At 36.4% G+C, this 25,176-nt stretch overlaps 1 protein-coding gene across 1 annotated transcript; it reads left to right on the top strand.

Annotated features, from left to right (window-relative positions):
* Positions 1 to 10,062: 10,062 nt before the first annotated feature.
* RUS2 (root UVB sensitive protein (Protein of unknown function, DUF647)) lies at positions 10,063 to 17,133 on the top strand. The gene is made up of 10 exons (XM_089990867.1): positions 10,063 to 10,120; positions 10,294 to 10,407; positions 11,390 to 11,478; positions 11,596 to 11,680; positions 11,942 to 12,001; positions 12,115 to 12,208; positions 12,314 to 12,411; positions 12,550 to 12,729; positions 15,879 to 16,001; positions 16,240 to 17,133. Exons 1-10 carry the CDS (start codon positions 10,109 to 10,111, stop codon positions 16,711 to 16,713), a joined length of 1,329 nt encoding a protein of 442 aa, XP_089846993.1. The 5' UTR covers positions 10,063 to 10,108; the 3' UTR covers positions 16,714 to 17,133.
* Positions 17,134 to 25,176: the final 8,043 nt, after the last annotated feature.

The raw sequence follows: 25,176 nt of genomic DNA on the forward strand, positions 1-25,176 counted from the left end.
AGGCCTAACGGTCTTCTGTCATAAAACAGAAGTAGATAGCCTCTTCCTCCTCACCGCTTCTTCACCCCTCCATGTGCTTCTTTCTTCACGGATTGCCTTTCACCCCTCCATTTTCACTTTTCTTCTTCTTCTCGATCTTATTTCTCCTCTCTCCTTTCCCCTTCTCTATTGCCCCTTTTTCACTGTTCTTCAAATTTTCCTGTCGATCAATTGAAGGAAGCCTGCTCCAAATACTTCGGTAAGTACCTCCTCCTTCCTTTGTTTATCTTGTTTCTTGATTTTTTTGTTTCTTGCCCCTGCTCCATTAAGGCACCCTTGATAACATCGATTTGCTCATCACAAATTGATCTATCTATGTGCAACATTACTGGAATTTTTATATTCCGACATTTTCACTTTGTTTTCTAGTAATTTATTTTGGTTTTCTTCTGTTTATGTGAATCCGAATATATGTTTATGCTATTCAATGATCCCTTGTAATTTATCAGAGCCCCGATTTAGTTCATGTTTATATTCCTCGTGATAGTGCTTATATTAGATTGAATCAATTTTATTGTGAATCGATTCACATTCATAATGAAAACTATTTCAAATCCCCTTTTCTTACTTCCGTTATACATTTTTTTTAAGCATTCACTATGTTGTATCACATTCTCCATGTCTGATATGTCATTTCTTTTGTTCTTTCTCCTGTTCTATATTGATTTTTGGGTCATTTTTACCATTTACATATTTATCTTTAATGTCATTTGCCTGGATCGATTCATCATACTATTTTTGTTGTTTTAATTGGTATATGTTCTGGCGGATATGAAGTTTGGCAATGGTGGTTGTGTCAAACAAGCCTCTAAGAGGTTGTGCCATGAAAGATCTAAATAACGACAGACCCTCAGCATGTTTGTCGAGATGGGTACAGGATTCATCTGTTGGTTGAGTCAATTCTATGTACGATTTACAATATTTGCCCTGTCTCAATGGCAATGGTGGCGTTGATGTGCTGAATTCTGAACATGGTGATGCAAAGGTTCTGGAGGATGACCTTGTTGGTAAAATAAACCTACAGAGCTGAAGGAAATTGTTAGTATTTTTGGTTCCATATAACCATCTCATTGTGAGGGGCGTACATCAGGTAAACCACTGATTTGCTTTCCCCTCTCCCCTATCGGAATCTGTTTTTTTTTTTTTTGAATCAAAACTGAGTCACCAGAATTTCTCTCTCATAATCCTAATTATAAAATAAATAAATAAAACACAAGTCGTTCAGCATGATACGCACTAATGAAATTCAATTACCCTGGGTCACGCTGGCTGAATGAATATTGAGTTTAGCGTCAATCACGATGGGTCGTGGGTGACGCTAATACCCAATACAACATGAAGTGTTGTACCAGCCCGTTCCTGATGGGCAAATATTCACGGTCTGCTGTACACAGGATGATATTTTTATTTTGCAGCGGGAATATACTGGGTTCAGCAGACTACAGATTATCGGACTGGTCAGCGAAGGAAACAACTGCAAATTGCGGAAAATGCTATTTTGGAAGGATGCAGTATATTGTAAATCGGCAGTGATTCACGGCCTGCGTGCTTAGAAGAATTTACGCAGTGGTTTCTCACCCTGTGTGTGACCCAATCAAAACAGGGCATTGCTAACACGACTAAGTAACCTAAAACTAGAATAAAACCAACTAGTGCACGACTTCGACTTTTATCCCACGCTAAACAAAATAATCAAGTGAAAATCCAATATGATAAAGAAAATCAGCAAAACTATTTTTTACGATGCATGTGTTCTAATCTAATACGCTGAACCAAAAAATAATATAGAAATCTGATTATTCTATATGCAATAATGATGTTAAAATAACATATGATGCATGTAATGGTCCTAAATACTACAGAGATGGGAAAGAAGAAGCAAACCGTAGGATCCACTTTCGATGGAAGGGTTGAGAAGAAGAGTGGTTTTTCCATTGCAATCACACGCACCTCTAGTTTTTTTGGTGACGGGGGCAAGAAGAACTGGGGACGATGAGGTTTAGAAGAAAGAATGAGAAAGAAGAAGAAAGAAAAAAGAGGAAAGAAAACTGGCTTTAGAAGAGGAAGAAGAGGTAGAGAGGAGAGAGAGAAAGAGGGGCACAGGCTATAGAGAAGGAAAAATGTGGTCTGCTATTGAAAAAAAATTATTTATAATAAAAATTAGGTCAAAACACAAATTTCTATGGAAGTTCAAAAATTTTTCAAAATTTTTAAAATAAGTCTTCCTCAAAAACATGTTTTTCAAAAGTGGTTTTTCCTAAACTAATTAAAATTAGTAACTACTCTCCTAATCAAATTAAACTACAAATTAAAAACTTTTAAATTAAATAAAATACTAAAAAATACAGGGTAAGCTTTGAAATTGACAATTTTCTAATATTTTCAATTTCAATACGGTTTCTCAAAAGTAACAATAAAAATAGGTTTTTAATACGGTTTTTCAACAAATCATGCATAAAATTGAATGAATAAAATGCAAAATGTATGCATGATCAAATTCTCTCATGCTTATCGTTTACTAGTCCTCAAGCAAATTGAACAAAAAATTTTAAAATAATAACTAACCAAGACAAAAGCCGAACTCACTTTTGTAGGAATCACGGTTGCATTTGGCATATGCAACAAGCCTTTTAAACTCATGGGTTACCCCAGTGGACGAATAAGGTCTCGAGAGGGTTTGCAGTGATGCTACCCACAAACATTCCTGTCATGTATGCATAAAGATTTCAATTCAAGAAGCATTAGGCAATTAAGGAGTTTGTTTTTATAAATATTTTATGTCATTACACTTTCTAAAATATAATTAGAGCCTTTTACATGCCACCACAAAGTAAAACATTTTCTTTTACTTTTCTAAATATTATAATCATTTATGCTTTATTCTCATAAAATCAAATATATACATGTCATCACTTACTTGTCTTCACTCATATGTTTTCTGCACAGGTTTTCTCAATACTTATTCCTGAGCATTGAACTTTTTCTTTTATGCTCTATTTTTTTTTTTTCAGATTTTCAATTTTTCTACAGTGACTCCCAAGCCAGACGACCTTAGAGCACCAGATACAAAGTATCTCTCGGATCTCACGGCCTTTGCATTCTTCTTTGGGAGTACTAATTTAATATCGCATGCATGTTTATGTTTGAGGTTGTGTTGGGAGCTAGTTTTTCTTTAAGAGTTAGAAACTTGTAATCTTTGGTTGCCTTGATGGTTTAACTAGTTGGATATAGCTTAAGGGTACCAATTTCCCTGTCAGTGTGGTTGGCATTAGCTTGCTTTTCAAGCCAACCAGTTGGTCATGTATATTCAGTAGTCTGGGCCCTGGGCCTAGGTTGCAAAGCTCAAGGTCCATATATCTTGGTTAGGCATGAGATCCCTATTATTTTTATGGTGGGTACGTACAAGTTTCTCTTACAAAATTTATGAGTCTAGATCGGATCTAATTGGGGCCCGGTGACAATAGAATTATTTGGTGCAGTATGTTTGTTGTGGATGCCTCTATGATTTATAAGGTTGGGCCTGGATCTTGGCCAATTGAGACCACCTATTTCATGTAATTCCCATAATTCAGAAAAAACAAAATTTCTTGATTTAATGAAAAGGAAATTCAATTACAGTGTTCAAAAGTAATCCGTTAGATGAATTCTTGGAAGCCTCAGCCATGGATTATAGTGTGTTTGTGGTCTTACCATCTTCCTCAAGAACCTTGACTCCAAGAAGATTAGATAATGTTATTAAATATGTAATAATATTATGGGAATTCCTTGTCTTGAAGAGTTCTAGAAGTGTGGTTCATTCAATTTACGATCTATCATTTTTTTGGATAAACATCTATCAAATAATGTTTATAAAATTGATCATTTTGAAATCAAGAACTGGAAGGTTGCCATTGTTATTGATGGTGTACTTTTGCTTCCTGTCATTTTATTGCTTTTGGTTACTAGTTGAATGTAAGTGTATTTATTGTTTATGCTTTTTTAAAATTAGGAATTTTAGCTCAACCTACTGTAGAACATTGAAACCCATGTCACATGGATACGGCTGCTGTTGATACGGGATACAATCATTTTTATGATGTTTTCAGTATGACTGACATATAAGGGGGACAATTGGTGGACCAAAATGGAGTGTCTTTGTGACATAATTTGAAACTCTAGGGACATGTTTGAATGTCTCAGATCCAAGGATCTGAGTTGGCATGGGGCTCGTTGATATAGTGTTGCCTCCATGCTAAAGATTCCAGGCAAACAAACAAGGGATCTTTAATCTCTCTATTTTAGGGATCTCATGAATTTGAGATCCCTTGAATAAAAAGGAGAAAAGGAGAGATCTGAGTTGGACTAGAGATATGAGGATCTTTCTTTTTTTTATGACAAGGAACCTTAGCCAAAGTTAGGAAAACCATAAGTGGGGTTTCACGACCGCCCTGCCTGAAATGGTAAAGGAGAGTTTACATCATTTACATTTATCAAGATTGAAAGTAAAAATAATAAGAAACATAAACATATTGATCATTTAAAAAATAATAAAATAGTTTTATTTTATGGTTATTAAACAGGGGGAGAAAAACGTTTGAGAGAGAAAGAGTTTCTTCATCTTATGGCCAGTAAAGACATGGAGAGAGAGAAAGGGGGTGTTATAGAAAACTAGTAACTCATTATTGTTTGAGAAATTACAATGTGCCATGTAAGTCGCAATTTTTTTATGAAAACTCTATACAACTGCTCATACAAATTTTTAATTACATTCTCAACTCATATGACAAGTATGTCAATAAAGCAAAAGTTATAAAGCATCAAAATTTTTGCACTTCATATCCTTACTTTTGCTTTTATAATATTTATATAAGATAAGATCTAGATAAGATTAAGATTTAGGATATATATATTTTTTATATATTATACTTAATAGTTCATATTTTATGTATATACTTTCTATTCATCCTTCTCTTTGTATATATATTATACACATTTTTCTATTTATATCATACAATATATAAAAGCATAAGCATGGGTAATCAATGCCAAATTTTTGGTTCTTTATGATCTTTTTTAAAATGATTGTATGCTATGCTCTTTTGGTGTGTAATTATGAAACTTGTTAAAAATTTATATTTTTTTCACAAAAATTAAACAAGTGTTACTTACCTGGCATTTTTGTAATTTTTTGAAATAGAAGTGTCATTTAAAGTAGGTATATATATAATATAGAAGTTAGCTTCTCCAAATCTCTCTCACCACCCTCTACGTCTCTCTCTCTCATAGGTAATGACTGTCATGCCATGCTCTTTTGGTACGTAGATGTGAAACGTGTTAAAAAAATTGTATTTTTTGGACCTTGGTATAATTACGTAAGTTAGACCACTACATTCCATGACTGCAAATGAAAAGCTTTTTAATTTTAGGGCAGAACTTAGAATATGTGAACCTTGCCATAACTACTTAAGTTAGACCACTACCTGCCATATCCACAAATGAGTAGCTTTTTAATTTTAGGGAAGAACTTGGAATATACTTGGACCCGAAAGAAATTGATGATCTTTTGTCTAATTAACGATATTGGTTATATAGTACATATTTAATCTCATATGTATATATCCTCTCACTCTCTCTCTCTCCACATTTTGAGCAGTATTCGATTGTAAGTGTTCCACGTATGCCTGTTTCTTTCTTTTTGCTTGCTTGTGCAATCAAAACATGGAGGGCTGCATAATTTTTATGCTTAAGTTTTCAGGCATATGGAAAGGAATCCATGTTATTTGCTTTGGTCACCTTATTTTCAGTTTATTGCAGGTTTACTGTATATAACTTGGCCACTGCTATACCAACTGGGGCTCTGCTTGTCTGGTAGGAGCAGCTAGTGCACGTCACCTTGTGTTTGAACGTTGCAGGTTCAAAACACAATGGTATAGTTGTATAACTGGTAGGGGTCTGCCTAACCCCGGCTTGCCTATTAAAAAGAAAAACTTGGCCCTCCCATCTCATATGAATGCGAGAGAACATGAGAACACGTCTTTACAGAGGACCATTGCTTGGTGCAATGGTAAAGTGCTGGGTCTGTTAGCAAGACATCATGAGTTTGAGTCTTATCTATGAATAATCATCTGTTTCATCTTTTTTTTTTTTCTGATTCTTCATGAAAATTTTTAATTTTGATTTATATTAAATGTTCATCTGTTTCATTATTTTTTTTACCAGCCTTTGGTATGTTTATATGAAAAATGCTTGGATTTGTAGGCCATATATTCAACTCTGGTATGGTTTTGCTTATGGAATTGAGCTAAACAGGTTCAGACCAACCCAAACTAGATCCCTGTAGGAATTGGTTGACATGATCTAGCAAAGTTCACAATTCCAAGGCTCTGGCTGATACCTGGTTGGTGCTGCTAGGAAGTCGGGCCTGGAGAGAGAGAGATTAGTCAATAAACCATGATTTGACTATCCAAACAATCAAGAAGTAGAATGTACAAGTATCTATACCACAGGAGATCACAATATCAAGATGGATCGCATGGTTTGAAACATGAAGCACCAGCAGGCATTTTTATCCCTCTTTAGGAAGCAGGGAAAAGAAAACTAACACATAACAGAAGATTTTCCCCTCATTGATGAGAGTCCCTTTTCTCAACAGTGGCACATGAGAGTTATCCTATAGGTGTAGCACGCTGACCTGGAAGCTATCAGCTTCGTCTTCGGTAGCCCTTGTGGGCATAAGAAACCCTTTTCTTAGGCAATTGCAACTTCAATTGGCCGCCAAAATGAGGTAAGCTAACAAAGGCCTATGCATCCTGAAACTGAACTTGGAAAAGGATGTCAAGGGTTAAGGTGGTACATACAAAAAAGCTATGTCACAGAGATACTTCAACTTACCTTCGTGTCGTTTCTGCTTACTAAATATTTTTATTAGAAAAATAAAAAAAAAAAGATGGCATCTTCCACGACGGTTTACTTGTATCCTTGTTAGAAAGCAATAAAGGGACACATGCCATATCCTAGAGTCGATTCGTTCAATCGAAAAGCACTCTGACTTGGCCCAATTGCTTCAAAAGATGACTTGACCTGCTCTTAGTCGAGTTTGTAGTCAATAGTTTTTATATGGGCTGAGCTGGGTCCAATTCTCCTAAATTAGGGGTGGGTTTGGCTTTTGACATAGCGATGAGAATTGCACCTGGTATATTGCAGCAATGATTCATGTAGTCAAGTTTGTTGGTCACTTGACCTGCCCTATGTTTAGCATAAAGTTAAGGCCTATCTGGATTCAGCCTTTGAAATGGGGGCACGTGTAGTGGTGAGATCTATTTAGTGAAAAATGCATGTGTTGGCTTTATTGGTGACATGCAATGGTAGCATGACACGCGATAGGCAACAATATTGTTATTTGATGGCACAGACGTGCAACATTGTTTGATTAAGCAGTGCCAGCGGATCAGAGAATGTTGCCTTTGACATATTTGGTTAAGGACCTCTCGGCTTGCAGGATGGCTTTCCACGCATAGCGGTTGGATGCACGAGAGTGTGTGTAGGTTAGGGTTAATTCTTCCAAGAATCATATTAGGTGATTCCAAACGAGTATGGTGACTCGGGGCTAGACGAGTGAATGCCTAGGTGTTGGCAAATGAGTCTGCATGGTGCTCTTCGCTATGGTGTCCAATCATCAACTAGTCTTCGGACTGAGAGTCGTAAGGTCTTGTTTATTTAGTAGTGAAGTTTTGTTGTGGCATGTGCATGGAGTCACAATACGCTCCATGGCACGCAAGGCTAAGGCAAGTTTGTGTCCTTTTTTAAAGTAATAGCTAGTATGAGACGGCTATGAAGTAAGTGGCATGGACTACATAGAATACACATTTGAAAATGCGCTTGATTAACTTCCGCTAAGCAGTTGCGCACGAGGTAGTGCGCAGAGCCAATGAAAATGATTCGGTACATGAAAAAGTGTTGGTACATGGCCTTTGGCCGTTAGGCTGACAAGATTGAGCAGTTTGGCACATCATGAATTTGTGAAACATTCTATGACCCGTGACGAATCAGTTGCAAGTGAGCAACTGAAAGGCTTGCGGCGGTAAGGAAGGACCATCGCGCCACACTAACTTATTGAAGAAGTAGGCCCGTGACAAAGGCAGTCTTTTGTCTTTTTTGGCTATGGTGTGTGTATGTGTGTGTTTTATTATTATTTTTTATGGGGCTGCCTGAGAGCCCGTTCAACCAAAGCTTGTAAACAAGTCAAATGAACCGAATAGGGTAGTATGTTCGAGCTCAACTCATTTATTAATGGATTAAGCTCGTCACTCGGCTTCCCTTCATGTTTAGCTAAGTCAAGATCGAGCTCAATTCAGTCATCCCTGAATGAAACAAGTCAAACAAGAGCTCGCTCGTGTAAAAACATTCAATGCAATATATATAGAGAGAGTAGATCATAGGTGCTTGAACATTAGGTGCTTGTGATACATATACATGCTTGATGGATTTTTTTGCTCTTTTTATATTTTTTTTTTGCAGTTTCAACCCCATAAATGTGTTGGGCATGATTGATTTAGTAGGAATCTACACCTGAATCATGTGTTTTTTATGAAAAAAATGATATTTGGAGCCCCAAAAATTTACAAAGATTTTGAACCGTTGATTTTTAACCTTATAAAAACCTACCTATATGTCAAAATTGAACGCTTCAACAGTTGATTCCTATAAAATCAAGTACATAGATCACATGGTCAGAATTTAAAAATAAAACAAAAATACTTAAAAAACTCATCAAGCATGTATCACAAGAGTGAATGGGCTTCTCATAGAACAGGAGTCGGACGTGCCTTGAATGTTCGATTTGGTGAGATTTGGGGCCCTGGGTAAAAAAAAGGTAATTAGCACAGTTACAATTGTCGTGACTTATCTCACGTGAATCAGCGGCGGAGAAACATCCACTAACACGCTTTTAGTGTCCACTGTTACGAGCTTTTATATATATATATATATATATATATATATATATATATATATATATATATATATATATATATATATATATTACTTAATAGTTCATATTTTATATGCATCCTTCTTCTTGTATATAGTTATATATTCTTTTTTTTATATATTGTACATAATATATATAATCTAAATGAGCTCTCTCAAGCCTAGCCGAGACGAACACGGGTCAGTTTGAGACATGATGTGAGGTTTTGAAACTCGAAACTGGTAGACTTTGTGTTGTAGTTGTGCCTGTTTGCATGCACACACATTATATATATATATATATATATATATATATATATATATATATATATATATATATATATATATATATATTGACTACTAATGAAGGTAAGAAACTAATTATCTAGAAATTATAAGTACAAGTTGTATTGACTCAATCTAACTGCATAGATGTTCAGCATGTTTGCAGAGGATCAAGCCTTGGATCTGATGTAAAAATGTAATCTTTTGAGTTATAAAATTTTGACATGTTGTAAGTTGTTGATTTTTTAACTCCTTAAAAAAACCTAATTATTTATTATAATCACACGATTCAAAACAAGTTTTCTACTAAACAAACCATGTAAATCACATCCGTAACATTTGATCAACAAAAAAAAAAATTGAAAAATTATAAAGAAAACAGTGGTTTCTGCTCATTAGTTTCTTAATACACGCTCATTTAAGCAAAACGAACAACTCGTGGCTCAACTCACCAATTATACAAATCGATCATAAATGAATTTGTGACGAACTAAACCGACCCGAATCACGAGCCTACTTCGTTTGTTTACCGGCCCAGGAGCCCACCCTCCCCCTCGTAGCTGCCACACGTCCTGGTGCTTAGGCAGTTAGGCTCACCCTCCTAACAGATTGGCTATGGCGATAACTATAAAATCTCGATATTATCAAAATATCGACAATGTTTGTTACATGAGACTGGATCCAGACCCGAACCCACCAGGCTCCTTCCTGCCCTACTGACCGAACCGAGTACCTTGTCCAAGATATACCATCATACCCGCCCCCTGTCCCTTGTCATCCTTCCCACTGTTCCCTCCATCCATCCTCTGAACTCTGAAGCGTGGCGGCCTCATCACTCATGGGCTTACTGGTAAAAGAGAAAACCCCTAATCTCTTCCTCCCCCCCCGAACCCCTTCTCCCATTATTCCCCCACTCTAAAACCCTAACCCCAATTCTTCTTCTCCTTCTCCCTTTTTCTTGCTTTGAGCGATGTGGCTTTCCAGTGAGAACAGATTTTTGATATCCCTTCGTTGGCTTTGCAGGACAATCTGAAGCCGCGGAAGAAGTATCCGGATGATCCTGTGCCGGATTTCTGGACGGAAACCTGGGACTCCGTCGCCCGACTCTGTCGGTTCGATGATTCCAGCAATCTCTCTGTTCGTATTCCTCCTCTCTGGTTTTCGACTCTGTTTGATTTTCTGTTTCTCTTCGATTTCGTTGTTCGTCTCTCTCTCTCTCTCTCTCTCTCTCTCTCTCTCTCTCTCTCTCTCTCTCTCTCTCTCTCTCTCTCTCTCTCTCTCTCTTTATGGGGGTTGTTTGCTTGAAGGTGGAGAGTTTCTGAATTGGGGAATTATTTAAGAGTTGGGTATGAACGATTCAATGTAGTACATATGTGGGAATAGAGTCGACAACGATGCTTTTGGAGTTCGATTGTGAGCGAATAGTACGGATTCTTTGCTTTTGTCACCCTTTGTGGTAGTTCTCCCTGTGATGTAGGTGATTCAATTGTATCTGTTTCTCAATCATAACTCTTTCACCACACGCTTCGTGCATTGTATTCATAGCGTTTGCAGTTTTTTTTGTTAGCATTTTCTCTTTGTCTTAGCGAAACATAGTTGGTTTGTGATAGGCCTAATCTGCTTATGTACATTTATACTTTCATCACTGGTTTCACACATGTCACTTACGAACTCATCTACTGGTGGGTGCCAAACTTACTGTGTATTCTCAACATTGAAGTCAATTGAAGAGTGTATTGATGCATAGAATTTGCAATTCTATGTCTAATAATTTTACTAGTAATAATCTTACTGTATCTCTTTGTAACATCTACACTTTTATTGTTTAGATATTCTCAACCATAATGCTGCCTTGTTTTCAAAGTTGCGCTTCAAGTTCTCAGCAAATTGTTGAAAGTAAATCGACTAAGAGTTATGTTTTAACATTCACTTGTTTCCAAGTTTCCAAGAAGATCTCCTTTTTCATACTTTTTGTTATTCCCTCATGGAAAATTGAACATTTGGTAATAGTCTTCATAAGATCTGTTTAATCATGTGGATGAGTTATGGAAATTTTGAAGCAGCATATGCACATTTCATTTGTTTGGGATTTTGCCTGAAACGTATGAGCCTTGTGTAGGTGACGGTCATTGATGATTCCAGGCCAATGGTTCATCGGATGGTCGAGTCATTCGTAAATAAGTTTTTTCCCTCTGGATACCCATACAGGTCTCTTCAATTATTAATATCATTGTTTGCTAAGCATGAATTGGTTGAACCTATGGGATTTATCTGGAAACAAGGAATATTTTCTACTGGCTTTCACTATTTAATTTGTATGTGCAGTGTGAGTGAGGGGTATTTGACATACACTAAATTTCGAGCACTGCAACATTTTTCTAGTGCAACACTCTCTGTTCTGTCAACTCAGGTGTGACTGTCACTTTCAATTTTCACATATTTATTTATTTTCTTCATGCCCCTTTATGCAACATCAAGGATAGGTTCGTTTAATTTCCCCATAAATCTCTATTATTTGAGAAATTCTATGTAATGGTCATAAGGGGTTTCCCTTTCTTCTGCTCAAAAGAGAACATGTTTCTTCTCATGGGAAAGTATTTATTTGTTTGTCCTACCATTGTGGATTCAATGTGGAGCTTTTTTGCGGTTCAATGTTCTTATAGCTATGCAGTCACTATTGTTTGCTGCAGGATTGCGACCTACTCCAGCACAGGCTACAGCAGTTAGCTGGGTAAGAACTGAAACTCAATTCAGTTCACGATGTCTACCTGCATGCACACTCATGCATTGTGGTGATGGTACTTCTGCAAGTGTCTTTATTTGGTCTGCTTAATGTTTTCCCAGGTTTTGAAGGATGGAATGCAACATATTGGGAAACTCATATGTAGCAACATGGGTGCAAGAATGGATTCTGAACCAAAACGGTGGAGGATACTTGGTTTGTGTCTGTCTGTTCATTGGAAAATATGCAATTATTTTCACAGCAAGGGGTTCAGTCTTTTCACTAATGTAAAGTGGATGCCTTTTCTGATTCTCCTTGCAGCTGATGTCCTCTACGATCTTGGGACTGGATTGGAAGTTATTTCTCCCTTATTCCCACATCTTTTTCTTGAAATGGCTGGACTTGGAAATTTTGCAAAGGCACGCGTGCATGCATCCATTATTTCAGTTTCTTTATTGATTACTTCTGAAATAAGTCTCTTGTATTCCCTTATTGGTCTTGTTATTTTATTCTTTTGTATGAATAATTTCTCTTGCATTGCCAATTGAACCTAACAGGGGATGGCAGTTGTTGCAGCAAGAGCCACAAGGCTACCAATATATTCTTCCTTTGCTAAAGAAAACAATCTTAGTGACCTCTTCGCTAAAGGAGAGGCCATCTCCACGCTGTTTAATGTAGTGGGGCTGGGCGTTGGCATTCAATTATCATCTACAGTTTGTGCATCAACACAAGGGAAGGTAAGTTTTTTGTAAAACCAAATGACTTCTTTTCTGCAATGATTACTTCATGAAATGTCTATTATCTGTCAGATTGAAGTTAGTAATATTCGATTTACCGATGTGAATAGACCCTGAAAAGCATTTTATGACTTTGTCTTTTGTTTTATCTGGGTAATGGAGAACCTGGCCCAAGGGATATTGGGTAGCTATAATTTGGGTTGTCAAGCTTGAGGTAACGGGGTTACCCTCAACTGGAAAAATGCAAAATTGACAAATTGATGGTTCCAACAATGATTAAAAGTTGCACAAAATTAGAAATGTAGTTGAACTACTCAAAAAGGTGCAAAAAATCCGTACTCTGTAACGGAAGAGGGTGTTGACCATATAGAGTAGGATAAGGATGTCATGGTTGTTAAACTCATTAGAGGCTTGGCACTGTATGCATGAGTGATGCTCCACTGGTGTGAGGTTGGACATGGGTTGAAAATTGGGGACTTAGGTAGAGTTATTGATTTGTGCATTGTTAGCCTTTGATGAGCCATGATAAGGCTTCAATCTAGGTTGGTGGTTGGGTGTCATGGCTGTTGCAATGGATTGAAGCAGGTTCTTTTTTAATAAGATTTACATATATGCTATGTAACCGGGACACTCGTGTCAACACTGTTATTGATTTGTGCATTGTTAGCCTTTGATGAGCCATGATAAGGCTTCAATCTAGGTTGGTGGTTGGGTGGCATGGCTGTTGCAATGGATTAAAGCAGGTTCTTTTTTAATAAGATTTACATATATGCTATGTAACCGGGACATGACACTTAGGGTGCCGTACCCGTGTCGACATGCACGGGTACTGGTACTTGGACACGGCTGTGTCCTATATTATATTATATTATATATTTTCAATATATAATATATATTTTAGATATATAATATATATTCAGTATATATTTTAGATATATACTATATATTTTTAGTATATATTTAGTTGTGTCCCCGTACCCACATTTTTTGGAATTGCTATGTTGTACCCTCCATACCCGCACACCTGCACCCGTACCCGTGCTCAGGTGACATAGCATATATATGTATGCATTTATCTATTTGTCTATTTATTACTGGGTTGGTCTGGCTTGCTGCCTATACATTTTCATGCAGATGCAGGCCATTTGTTGCACAAGTTGGGTTGCTATCAACCGTATTTTTCAAAGTCTGGCATAGAGTGTAATGAAAATAGCGGAAGCACCAATAATCCAAAGATCTCTGTAAAAGAGTCAAACAAAGAGCCAAGAACACAAGCACGTAAAGTGCACAAATAACCCACTAAGGGGTGAAGTGCCTAAAAGGTATTATTGAAGAGAGAGACAAAGTGGGCTGCAAAGCCTTATTCTTACAAGATCAAGAGCTCCTCTATTTATAGAGGAGGCAACATATTAGAGAGGGACCACAAAGGGGCACCCTTCTAGTCGTTGGGAGCCCCAACGGTCATAAATGTGACCGTTGGGCGCCCAACGACTAGATGGGTGGGGCCCCTTAGTGGTCTAATTACAATAAAACAAAAAAGGAAAAAAGGAAAAATAAAAAGATAAAAAAGAAAGAAAACCTAAAAACAAAAAGTACAAGGTAATTTACCAAAATACCCCTAACGGGTATTTGGATGAACATGAAAAATGATATATATATATATATATTAACATAGAGTAACCAAACAAGGGTGCATGTAACAGTACATGCTGATCTTGCAACATATATCCTTTCCTTATATTGTGAGCTTGGTCTGTGATTGCCAAGGTGCAAATATGTATCAACGACAGCACTATAGCACGGTCATCTATCATGGGGAGTGAATGTCTGGCCCAAGATTGCCAGAGAGGGAGGTAAAATCAAGTAGTAGTGCACTAAGTGCAGGAAGTTGAAGCAAGAGCCAAGGGGTTTTAACCTATTTTAAGTAGGAAGTGAGATGTGATTAGTGAGCATTTAAGAAATAAATAAAGAAGATTTTTAGAATTCATAAGTACAAAAGAGTTAGCGTCATCATGCTAGATGATACTACTATTACATTTAAGATTTAGTAGCTAAACTTTTTGTAATTAACATAAGGTAATTGTTAAATAATATTCATGGGATCTGAAAATAATCTTCTTAGTTTCGTGACTATATGATTATAAAAGTAGTCTATTATAAAACAATCTGGCGCGAATGTCTTAAATCCAAGTAAGAAACATTGTTTATTAATAACCCTCTTAAACCCTGTGTAAATGTTCTTATAACAAAAAAAAATGAACTCTTTTGTATTTTTTAAATGAATAACCAAAAAAACTTTGATTTTAATTAAAATGAAAAATATTTTGTATCTGAAAAGAATTATAGGAGAATGTATTATAATTTATAATGTATTCCTCAATTCAACGAAAATATGTCAACTATGGTTCCCCTCTTATAGAAATCACATTTCTTTAATTTGGGCATAAGTGTTGTTTCCTAATGGGTGTGTAAGTATCGGTTAAAAAATCTGATTTTAATGTAAGTGTGCTTCATGACATGGAAACCAAGTTTTGGGTGTACCAAACTTTCTACTTCCGAAATAGCTTCCCAATAAGTGATCTTTTGAAAATAGATAAGAATTTTGAATAAACATGATCTAGCCTAAAGCAACTGTAGTTGAGCTGGCTGTGGCATGATCCTTGGCCTTAAAAAGCTATGAAGTACTTGCAGGTATTAAAATGTCCTCACTTGTGAGGTGCTATATTGGAAGCATGGTGTGTAGCAGCTGTGGGCATACAGGTGGGTGCTGCAACAGAACCAAGAACCAACTTGGGATCAATATTGGCACAGCCTGAGTGAATCTACTTGCCAACCACATGAATCATAAAGGTTCCTTGCCTTCGTAGAAGTTGATTAGTTTGGAGTTCAGTTATTGTCGGAACAGTTTGATTTGTGGACAAATCTTAGAAAATGCATACGTGAATGTCAACAACATTTGGAACCTCACTTGTCCAGGACAGAAAAGATTTTAAGATGCCAATCGTCTTGGCATGCCTACTGTTGGATGATTAAAAGAGCTGCTAATATTTTTATATATGTGAGCTATTTCAGAAATATTTTAGAACTCTATTATTCTGGTTTCATCTAAAGCCAACTCTTATTGTCTCTTTTCTCTTGCTGGCCTGCAGCTGGTAGTTGCTCCTTTGCTTTCCATTGTGCATATTTATAGTGTTGCTGAAGAAATGCGTGCTGCTCCAGTTAACACACTCAATCCACAGAGGACAGCTATGATCGTGGCTGAATTTGTAAAGGTATTCAACCTAAACATGAATATACTATGGTTAGAGACTTGGGCCCCTGATTCAGCCCAAGTTTAGGTCAGCCTTTAAGGTTTGGACAGGCTCAGGCAATCCAATCTTCCCACTTTAGCAAATGACATCCTTGAGTCCACTGACCTGAACATTATGCAGGTCAGTATGGATCAATTATTTTAGCACTCAGTTTAACGAGAAACTAATCCATCAATGTTCTCCAATTCAATTGCTACAGATTGGACACATATCAAGCCCTGCGGACTTAAGGTACAAAGAAGACCTCATCTTTCCTGAACGAGTCATCAAAGAAGCGGGGAATGTGAAAGTGGGACGGCGGTTACGGGAGGTTGTCAAGAAGCCTTCAAGACTTTGTGAGTTCAGAGAAAGATTTCCCACGGAAAAGTTCTTGATAGATTGTGGAAACAAGTGGACAGACATGATTTTAGAGCACAGTGCCACTGGTGAAGATGCACTGAGAGGGTGGTTGGTAGCTGCTTACGCTGCTGGAGGGAGAGAGAACCCTGAAGGTAGAGCCAGCAAGGAGACCTTATCCGAAGCCTATGTGAAAATGAACGAAGTCTTCCCTTCCTTCATAAATGCACTGCAGGAAAAAGGTTGGCACACTGATCGATTCCTGGACGGAACAGGGAGCCGGTTTGCTTGGAAATCTCCTGCTGTTTCTGTAGCCGTTGCTACACCTAGTGGCTAAGCCTAAAGATCACTTTTCTTTATGCTTGCTTGTCTAGGCATGCTGGAGGTTTGCTGGGAAAGCTTGTAAGGCTATGCATCTCCGGTTGATGAACTTTGCCAATAGGGCATAAGGCTTAGAGCCTCCTTTAAGCACATTCATCATGCTGCCCTGCTACTTGTATCTTGCTGTATGTTATCACTCTTGGGCTGTACTGTGAGATATACTTTGGGAGTGATGTGTATCTTTCAGACCATTTATCTCTCAACCCGTCCCAGACCCTTTTAGAGAACATATTTGTATGTGTTTTTTTGTTTAACCTAAACCCATAGATCTCTGCGCTTTATTTAGTAGAAATCATGTATTAGTTTAAGCAATTTTGGTGTTTAGATGTGTTTTTAAGCTCAATTAAAAAATCAACAGTATATGTTGCACTAAAAACTTGATTAGCTAAAACTAGAAATAAAAAATTTGTTAAATTGATTTTATCCAAAGCATGGTTTTTAGTAAATAAGGAATGATAAACATTGTGCCCACTAAATCAGGTCCCGTTTGCCGTGCCATAACAAGAGCCCACTTATGTTGACGAGTTGGCCTTGACCTTGGCTCATCCCAATGCCATTATGCCTCTGAATAGATGGAGTGGAGGAGCATGTGACAGGGATACTTCAATTCACTCTCCTGTCGTATCCCTTTATTCTAAAAAAGAACTTTAAAAGAAAAATAAACATATCTCGTGTCCATGAGACATAAGATGGGTGCCGTGACCCTTAAGTTCAAACGGTGCCCACCCTCATCACCTAAACGGTGGTGGCCACTTATAGACCAGGTGGGACTTTCGCGTGATTTTAAAAGCTAACCATGAAACTTTCAGTGGGTGCCCTTGTTCTCGTCTTTATCTCATGACAATTCGCGACAAATACAATATTCCACAATTCCATAATCGCTTGTGCAAATTTTTCATGACCCACCTTCGAGGATTCCACTGAAGTGCACATTTATCGTAGGTTTTCAACAGTCACAATTGATCTCTCTCTCTCTCTCTCTCTCTCTCTCTCTCTCTCTCTTGGTACGGTTCTTTGATCCACAACCATTCAATGATTTCAAGCCGAAAATGAAAATGCAAGGACAGCCTTTTCTTTTGGGTGGGATGATATGTGGGGAAGAAACGTAGTGCCAAAAGAAGCATTGGTTGGCAATGAAAAATCGATCCAACTACAAACAATTCTATTTTGGTGGCTGCCACAAATTTACAAGTCATGGCATGTGCAGCAAGAAAGGGCAGCAACAGTTTGCCCCTTTGTCAGCCCCAAGGGCTTTGGCATAGTGGGAGGGGTGGTCAGGGTTTCCATTTCCATGGAGGTCAGCCCCTTACATATAAGAAGTGGCAGGGGCATTATGTCCCTTTCTCGTTCTAAAGCAAGGCGACTCCTTAGGGGCAGGGGGTGCACCATGGGTTTACACTGCCGGGAAAGTGAACGTAAGTGCGGCAGACTTAGCCTGCATGACTAGGTCTCTAATTCCAAGGGTGGTTTCTCTGTTCCTCATGAAAAAAAATAGTTTGATGCCTTTTGTGAGTGTTCCCTTGTGACCTACTTTGTACAGTTGTGTCTAAAGTTTGTTTTGCTTTGGTTGAATCATGATGTAAGTGTTGAGTCACTTGTAACTTTCTTCGGGCTACCCTTGCACTTTGGTTCAGGTTGATCAATACCCTGAAGAGTTAGCTCGTAAATCTGAACTGTAATGAACCTGCACGCAAAATTGTGAATGAATGCAAATGCGTTGAGTTTTTTTTTTGTTCACCCTCATTGTGATTACTTTCAAGTGATTGCAATTTCTCTTCCTCTCTCTTTTTTCGCTCACTTGCACTATGAGTTATCTAAGCTTCTGCAAGCGGCAAGCGAGTGACCTTAAGGCTTGTGACGGTAAGGAAGGATCGCTGCGCTACATTGGCCTATTGAAGAAATAGGTCAGTAACAAGTGGTACTAGAGTCCGTTCTCGAGCTGGAGAAAAAATTTGAAGTCGGCGTCGAGAGACTTGCCGACAGACCGTGATTTGTGAGCAAGACTTTGTGGCACCCCAATACAACTTATGTAGCATCAAAGGTAAGGCAGTTGTCGAAGTCGAGGAGATAGGTTCAACTCGAGGCCATGAGCAGATGGCTGAGACTGTCAATAGACTGGTGACTGATGTGACTTCACATGAGAAAGCAATTTCATGCACATTTGAGTCGTTTAGAGGACTGGACGACAAGGTGATGAGCCTGTGAGAGTAGGTGAACTTGCTGATGGGACAGGTTACTTCGCTGAATACGACAGTGACCGCCCTGCAGACTGAAGTAGGGGAGCTTCAGTTGAATAATCGCACTTTACATCGAACAATGACCCTAAATGGCAAAAATTGTGATAGATCATCAAAAATAGATGTGATGAGGCCAACGAAGTTCAATGGTTTAAGAGATAGCAAGGTTATAGAGAACTTTCTGTTTCAGGTGGAAGACTGCTTGGATATTCATAACGTATTGACCGAGGACCTCAAGATGAAGGCTGCATCAGCTCTGCTCGACGGAGATGGTATAGCCTAGTGGAGAAGGAAACACAGCGACATGAGAAGAGAGCATTACATAATTGATACTTTTAAAGCCTTCAAAACTAAGCTACAAAACTACTTTATGTCGAGGAATGTACAACGTCAAGCTTATCGGATGGTGTCAGAATTAAAGCACATTGGAACCTTGATAGACTACATCAGGACATTTCAGAAGCTCATGCTGGACGTATCCAATATTTCAGATGAAGACAAACTCAATTGGTTTATTATGGGACTACAATCGTGGGTGGTATAAGTTTTTGAAATAGATTTTTAAAAGATATTTTTTATTAAAACGGTTTATGCAAGCCAGACACCACTTACTAAAAATTGTCTCGCACGAGTGGTGGAGTCTGGGTCGATCTCAAAGAATGAGAGAAACACTTGTCTGGGTCGATCTCAAAGAATAAGAGAAACACTTTGTATTCCACAAAAAACTAATTTACTCTTTATTACCTTAAAAATAAAAAAAATAATTAACTAAGAGTGTGTCCCTCTGTGGAGGGATTAAACAAATAACAATAATAAAGTGGCCTTATTACAAACCCAATGAATTAAATAAATAAAATAAATCCTAAGTTAAAAAGAAAAGAAGGGTCTTCAATGATTGAGCTTCTAATCCCTTTTTATCTTCATTGCTTCCCTCTTTGCTTCAAGACCACTAATACTTTATTCTAAGATAAATGTTTTGGGCTTTTTTTTTTTTTGAGGGCTCCCTAAAGGGCTCAAAGAGACCTTTTGAGGGTTTACCCCATGATTAACCGCTTCTTTGCAAAACAGAATCATAAAACATGACAAAACAAAGAAAAACTAGATAGAAAATCAATGTTAATTCAAAGAAAAAATCATAAAAATAAGAATCTAACTATTAAAAACAAACTAACTACATGTAACAAATATGAACTAATATGTAACAAACTAAATCACTAAATAATAAAATAGCAAAACAAAATAACAAACAATCAAGAAACTAATTTATGCAACTAATAACAATCTAACTAAGAAATCAAGAAAATAAGCTAGCCGAAAATCAAGAAGGGAATTAAAACTAATATGAATGACTAACTAATTAACTAATTTAACATTAATAAATAACAAGACTAACAAGAACTAACTAACAAGGATGTTAACTAACAAATGATGATAACTAAATTGCAAGAATCACTAAAAAAACTAGCTATTAAACGAAATATAAGATTAATAACTAACTAACAAACAAATGTCAAATAACAAAACATGTTGTACGAAATTCAAAATTGAACTAATCTAATTAACAAACTTGGAAATAATATAATAACTAACCTAAGCTATTTAATCTAATTAATAACAATGAATAAAAGGGCAAAAAACAAGAATCGACTATTATTATTTAATGACTAACCTAATTCTAAATTGCAGATTGAAATAAAAACTAAAGAAACTTAACATGAATTAAACAAAATTGTGGCTGACTAAATAAATTACAAACTGAATTTAACCTACAACTTGATCATTAACATCAACTACACTAATTAAATAAAACTCGATAATTGAAAGAAAGCATAACTTGACTAAAAAAAATATTTTAATCTAATCTAAGCAATGAATTAAAACCTTTTAAGCTTAAACAAAATAATTATCTAATTGATAAAAGATGATATAAATTAAATCTAATTTATTCAGCTAAATGAAAATAAGCAAAAAAGAATGAAAATACTCATCTATTTTCTATCAATTTTTCCTAATCTAACAAATAATCTAACAAAAACTAATTTATCACTAATAAAGGATCAAGTTCATGCATGGAACGGTCAATAACTAACCTAATACTGAATTTAGATAAATAAAAATCAGATCTACTTGACACAAATAAGAAAAAGACTATGAAAAAATGCGAAAACCCTAATCAACTAATTGATTGATCTAGTTAATACTGAATATTAAAAACATGATATGGACTAAATCTAACCTAGATCTAACATAAACTAAATTAAAACTCACGGAGATATCAGAAAACGTTATGCTAAATCTACCAATTCAAATAAAGTAATATTATTCTATGCGAAAATCAAGAAAATCAGCTAAACTAAATTAAGCTTTTTTATTTTTTTATTTTTTAATTTTTAATTTTTAATTTTTAATTTTTTTAATTTTTATTTTTTTTTTATTTTTTATTTTTTTTATTTTAGATGATAAAACTAAAACTAATCTAATCTAGATGAAATGAATATACAATGATATGATGAACTACATGCAGAAACTAAAACTCTGAAACTATGGAGAGAAGAAATGTACCTTCCGATCCACTTTTTATGGAGGGTTGAGAATAAGAAAGTGGTCTTACCTTCGAGTTGCACGTATCTCCTTCAAGAGGGGGTAAGAATAACTTGTGCCAGAGAAAGGTTAGAAGCGAGACAAAAATGGGGGAGAAAGAAAGAAATCGAGGGAGAACCGATTGGGAACGAGAAGGTGGGGGAAGAGAAGAGAAGAGAAGAGGGAGAAGAAACTTGTGTTTTCTAAAGAGGCAAAAACATGGGTTGCAGTTGAAATAATATTGGTGTCCTTGGACGATTTTTGAATAATTTTGGGTCTGGAGTTTCTTCACGACCAAAATAGAGTTTAATTCATTGATGATCATGGGGTCAAACTCTTCGCACACAGTGCAGTGCCTTACTCTTAAAGGCAAGACTTCAATGCTATCTACTATGCAACTGAAGAAGGGTGCCAAGCAAGGAGAGCAGTCATTTCTAGTTATCATGTGCACCAAAGAAGGGAAGGTGGAAGTAGCAGTGATGCCAACCCTTGTCTCACTGTTGGCGGAGTTTCAAGGAGTGATGCCCCCAGAACTGCCAAAGCATCTGTCACCGAGATGCGAGGTCGACCACAAGATAAAGTTGACCCCGGGAGTAAAACCCTCTGCCATGGTTCCTTATCGCATGGGACCGACTGAATTGAAAGAGTTGTGCAAGCAGCTGAACGAGATGTTAGAAGTAGGCATCGTTCATCCTTCGAAAGCACCCTTTAGCGCCTCTATGCTCTTTCAGGTAAAACATGATGGTTTCAAAAGGCTATGTGTGGATTACCATGCATTTAACAAGGTCACAATGAAAAATAAGTATATGTTGCTATTGATAGCAGACTTGTTCAATCAGCTAGATAGTGCCTTTATCTTTTCAAAGCTAGATCTGCGATTGAGTTACTATCAAGTGAGGATTGCTGATGGTGATGATCCCAAGACAACTTGTCTCACTCGCTATGGTGCCTACAAATTCTTGGTAATGCCATTAAGGTTGACTAATGCTCCGGCCACGTTCACGACATTGATGAACAAGATCTTCTACCCCTACTGTTATCATCGCAAAATTGTTCCCCTCCCTTGCGAGAGAGAAACGAATTTGCGAGTCAAACTCGACCAAAGTTTTGAAAATGATTTTGAAAATTTACTCGCCTCCGTTTTGAAAATTTGCGGGAAAATTCCGTAGAATGGGATCCGCCTGTCGGTACGAGGTTCAACCGTTCCTGGCGCCTTTACCAGGGGTAATTAAACCAAGGACCAATTATGTGCTTTAACTCGACTCAAATATCTAAATTATGCTCTATTTTTCCTAGAATGCACAAAGAATCAGGCTTGTGCTATGGAATTTTAAAAAATGCAAGTTTGAAAAAAATATGATGTTTGCTTTGGAAAATTGAAATATGCTGGAAAAATGATTGGAAGAGTACTTGAAATTGGGATTCCTGGGAAAATCATTGAAGTTCATTGAAAATCAGAAATTTGCATTGGAAAGTGATTTCTCAGGAAAACTTGAACTTTGGAAAATCGATTTTGAAATTTGGAATTGCTTTTCTGAGAAAATGGATTTGAGAATTCTGAGAAAATCAAGAAATTCATTGGAAAATGACTTTTGAAATGGAAAATGAATTCTCAAGAAAACTGGAAAATATGAGAAAATAAATTTCTAAAAACTTGGGATTTTGAAATTTGAGAATTTGAAATCATAGGAAAATCTTGATTTGAACTTGGGAAATGCTTTGAAATGTCATTTGAAAACTTAGGATTTTGAGAAAATCAGATCCTGAGAAAGACTTGGAAATTCTTGAGAAAATTGAATTTTCTGAAATTGAAATTGGAAAATGAGTTTGAAATAATGCAATTTGAATGATATGAATGAATGAATATGAATTTGAAAGGGGAATTTCATTGAGAAATTGGGAAATCCTTTTGAAACTTTGAAAAATGCAGTGCATTTTTGAAGTTAGCCTAAGAGTGTAGGCTGAATGTGGCTGATATAAAGATCATAAATCTTGGTTTTCTTCGTATTCTGACTATGGCCATAAATACGAATCCCACCGAGTTTATAAACTCCATAAGAGCTTGTGCACATGCCATTCGTGTAAACCATAGTGAATTTGAAATAATGTGCATGAATCATACATCACATATTAAAATTTTGCAGAAATTAAACTATATGCAATGCAGCCCTATTCTAAGCAGAAATGTAACTCTTATTCCAAATTATTACATTTGATGTTACATTGAATTGAAATAAAAAGAAAAATAAAATCTAAGTCTTCTTCTTGAATGTTCCTGCAAAACTAGAAAACAAGGTTAGCACAAAAATGTGGGTTTTTCTGAATTTATCCGAAAATATGGGAAATTATCGGATATTATTCAGATATAAACCCCAAATCATACCCCATTTGATATAAACATGATAAATAATGAATAAATTTTGAAAATAAACTTGAAAATTCGAGATTGGGGTCAAAATGACCAAAATACCCCTGATGACCTTGAAATCAGGGTTTTCTGAAAGAATTTTTATAAATTTTGGAATTTTGAAAATCAAATGAAATAAATCAAACATAATATGATAAAACATGATGATATGCATGAAAATTTATGAAATTAGAAATTGAAATTTCGAAATTATGGTCAAAATGACCAAAATACCCCCGATAACAAGACTATGGCCTTGAAACCAGGGTTTTCTGAAATAAATTTTGCAAAATTGAAAAATATGAAATGCAAAGGAGATTGAAATTAACCCTAATACGATTCTACATGCTTATGTACATGATAAAAACCCTAAAATGGCGAAAATATAACAAAATATTGAATTTAACCTGATTTTCGCTTGATTTTCGCTTCTGAATTTAAAGATAAACTAACACATGGAGCAAATGAACTTGGAATTAAACCAAATTTGGCATGGACACCCAAAATAACCCTAAAAACAGAATGGAGCTCGAAAATCTAATTTTTTTGTATTTTTAGACATAGAAATTTAAGTAAAAACCCTAAATTTTATGATTTTTGCCTAAAATATTGATTCTAAAGGGGATTTAGGATATCAAACTTCCATAAAAATTTCCCAAATTTTATGCGGTGACAGAGGACAGTAAGGCAAGGATTTTTGCCTTTTACACTTTCTGTTTTTGACCTATGGTCGGAGCTGTACCACTCCGACAAGTCGGATCGGAATCCGGCGACTCGAGTAAATGAAGGAAACAGACAGGTTTTGGTAGAAAATATGGGGAAAATAGCATACAAATGGGAAAATGGCTGAAATTGTGGGAACATGTCCCTGACAAACTGAGGAAAATTTTCTATTTTTACAGAATTGGGATTTGGATTACAGTTTGGAAAAGGGAATGCTGTTATCAGAGATCTAAATCTCTGGAGTTTCTGGACATTGGAATCTGTTAGACAGAAAGAGAAAATCCGGGAAAATTAATGAAACAGATTCAAAAATTCTCAAATTTTGGGAAATGTCAGTAAATTATGTTAGGAACAACTTTCATGTTGAAAGTTTTTGCAGACGAGCTACAGATTTGGCGGACTTGATGCATTAGGGTCTGTCTATACCCTGACAAAGGAAAATCGAGATTTTCCCAGGGGTCTGAGAAATCCG

This window comes from Nuphar pumila, chromosome 16, assembly GCF_984573655.1.
Source record: "Nuphar pumila chromosome 16, dmNupPumi1.hap1.1, whole genome shotgun sequence".
NCBI lineage: Eukaryota > Viridiplantae > Streptophyta > Magnoliopsida > Nymphaeales > Nymphaeaceae > Nuphar > Nuphar pumila.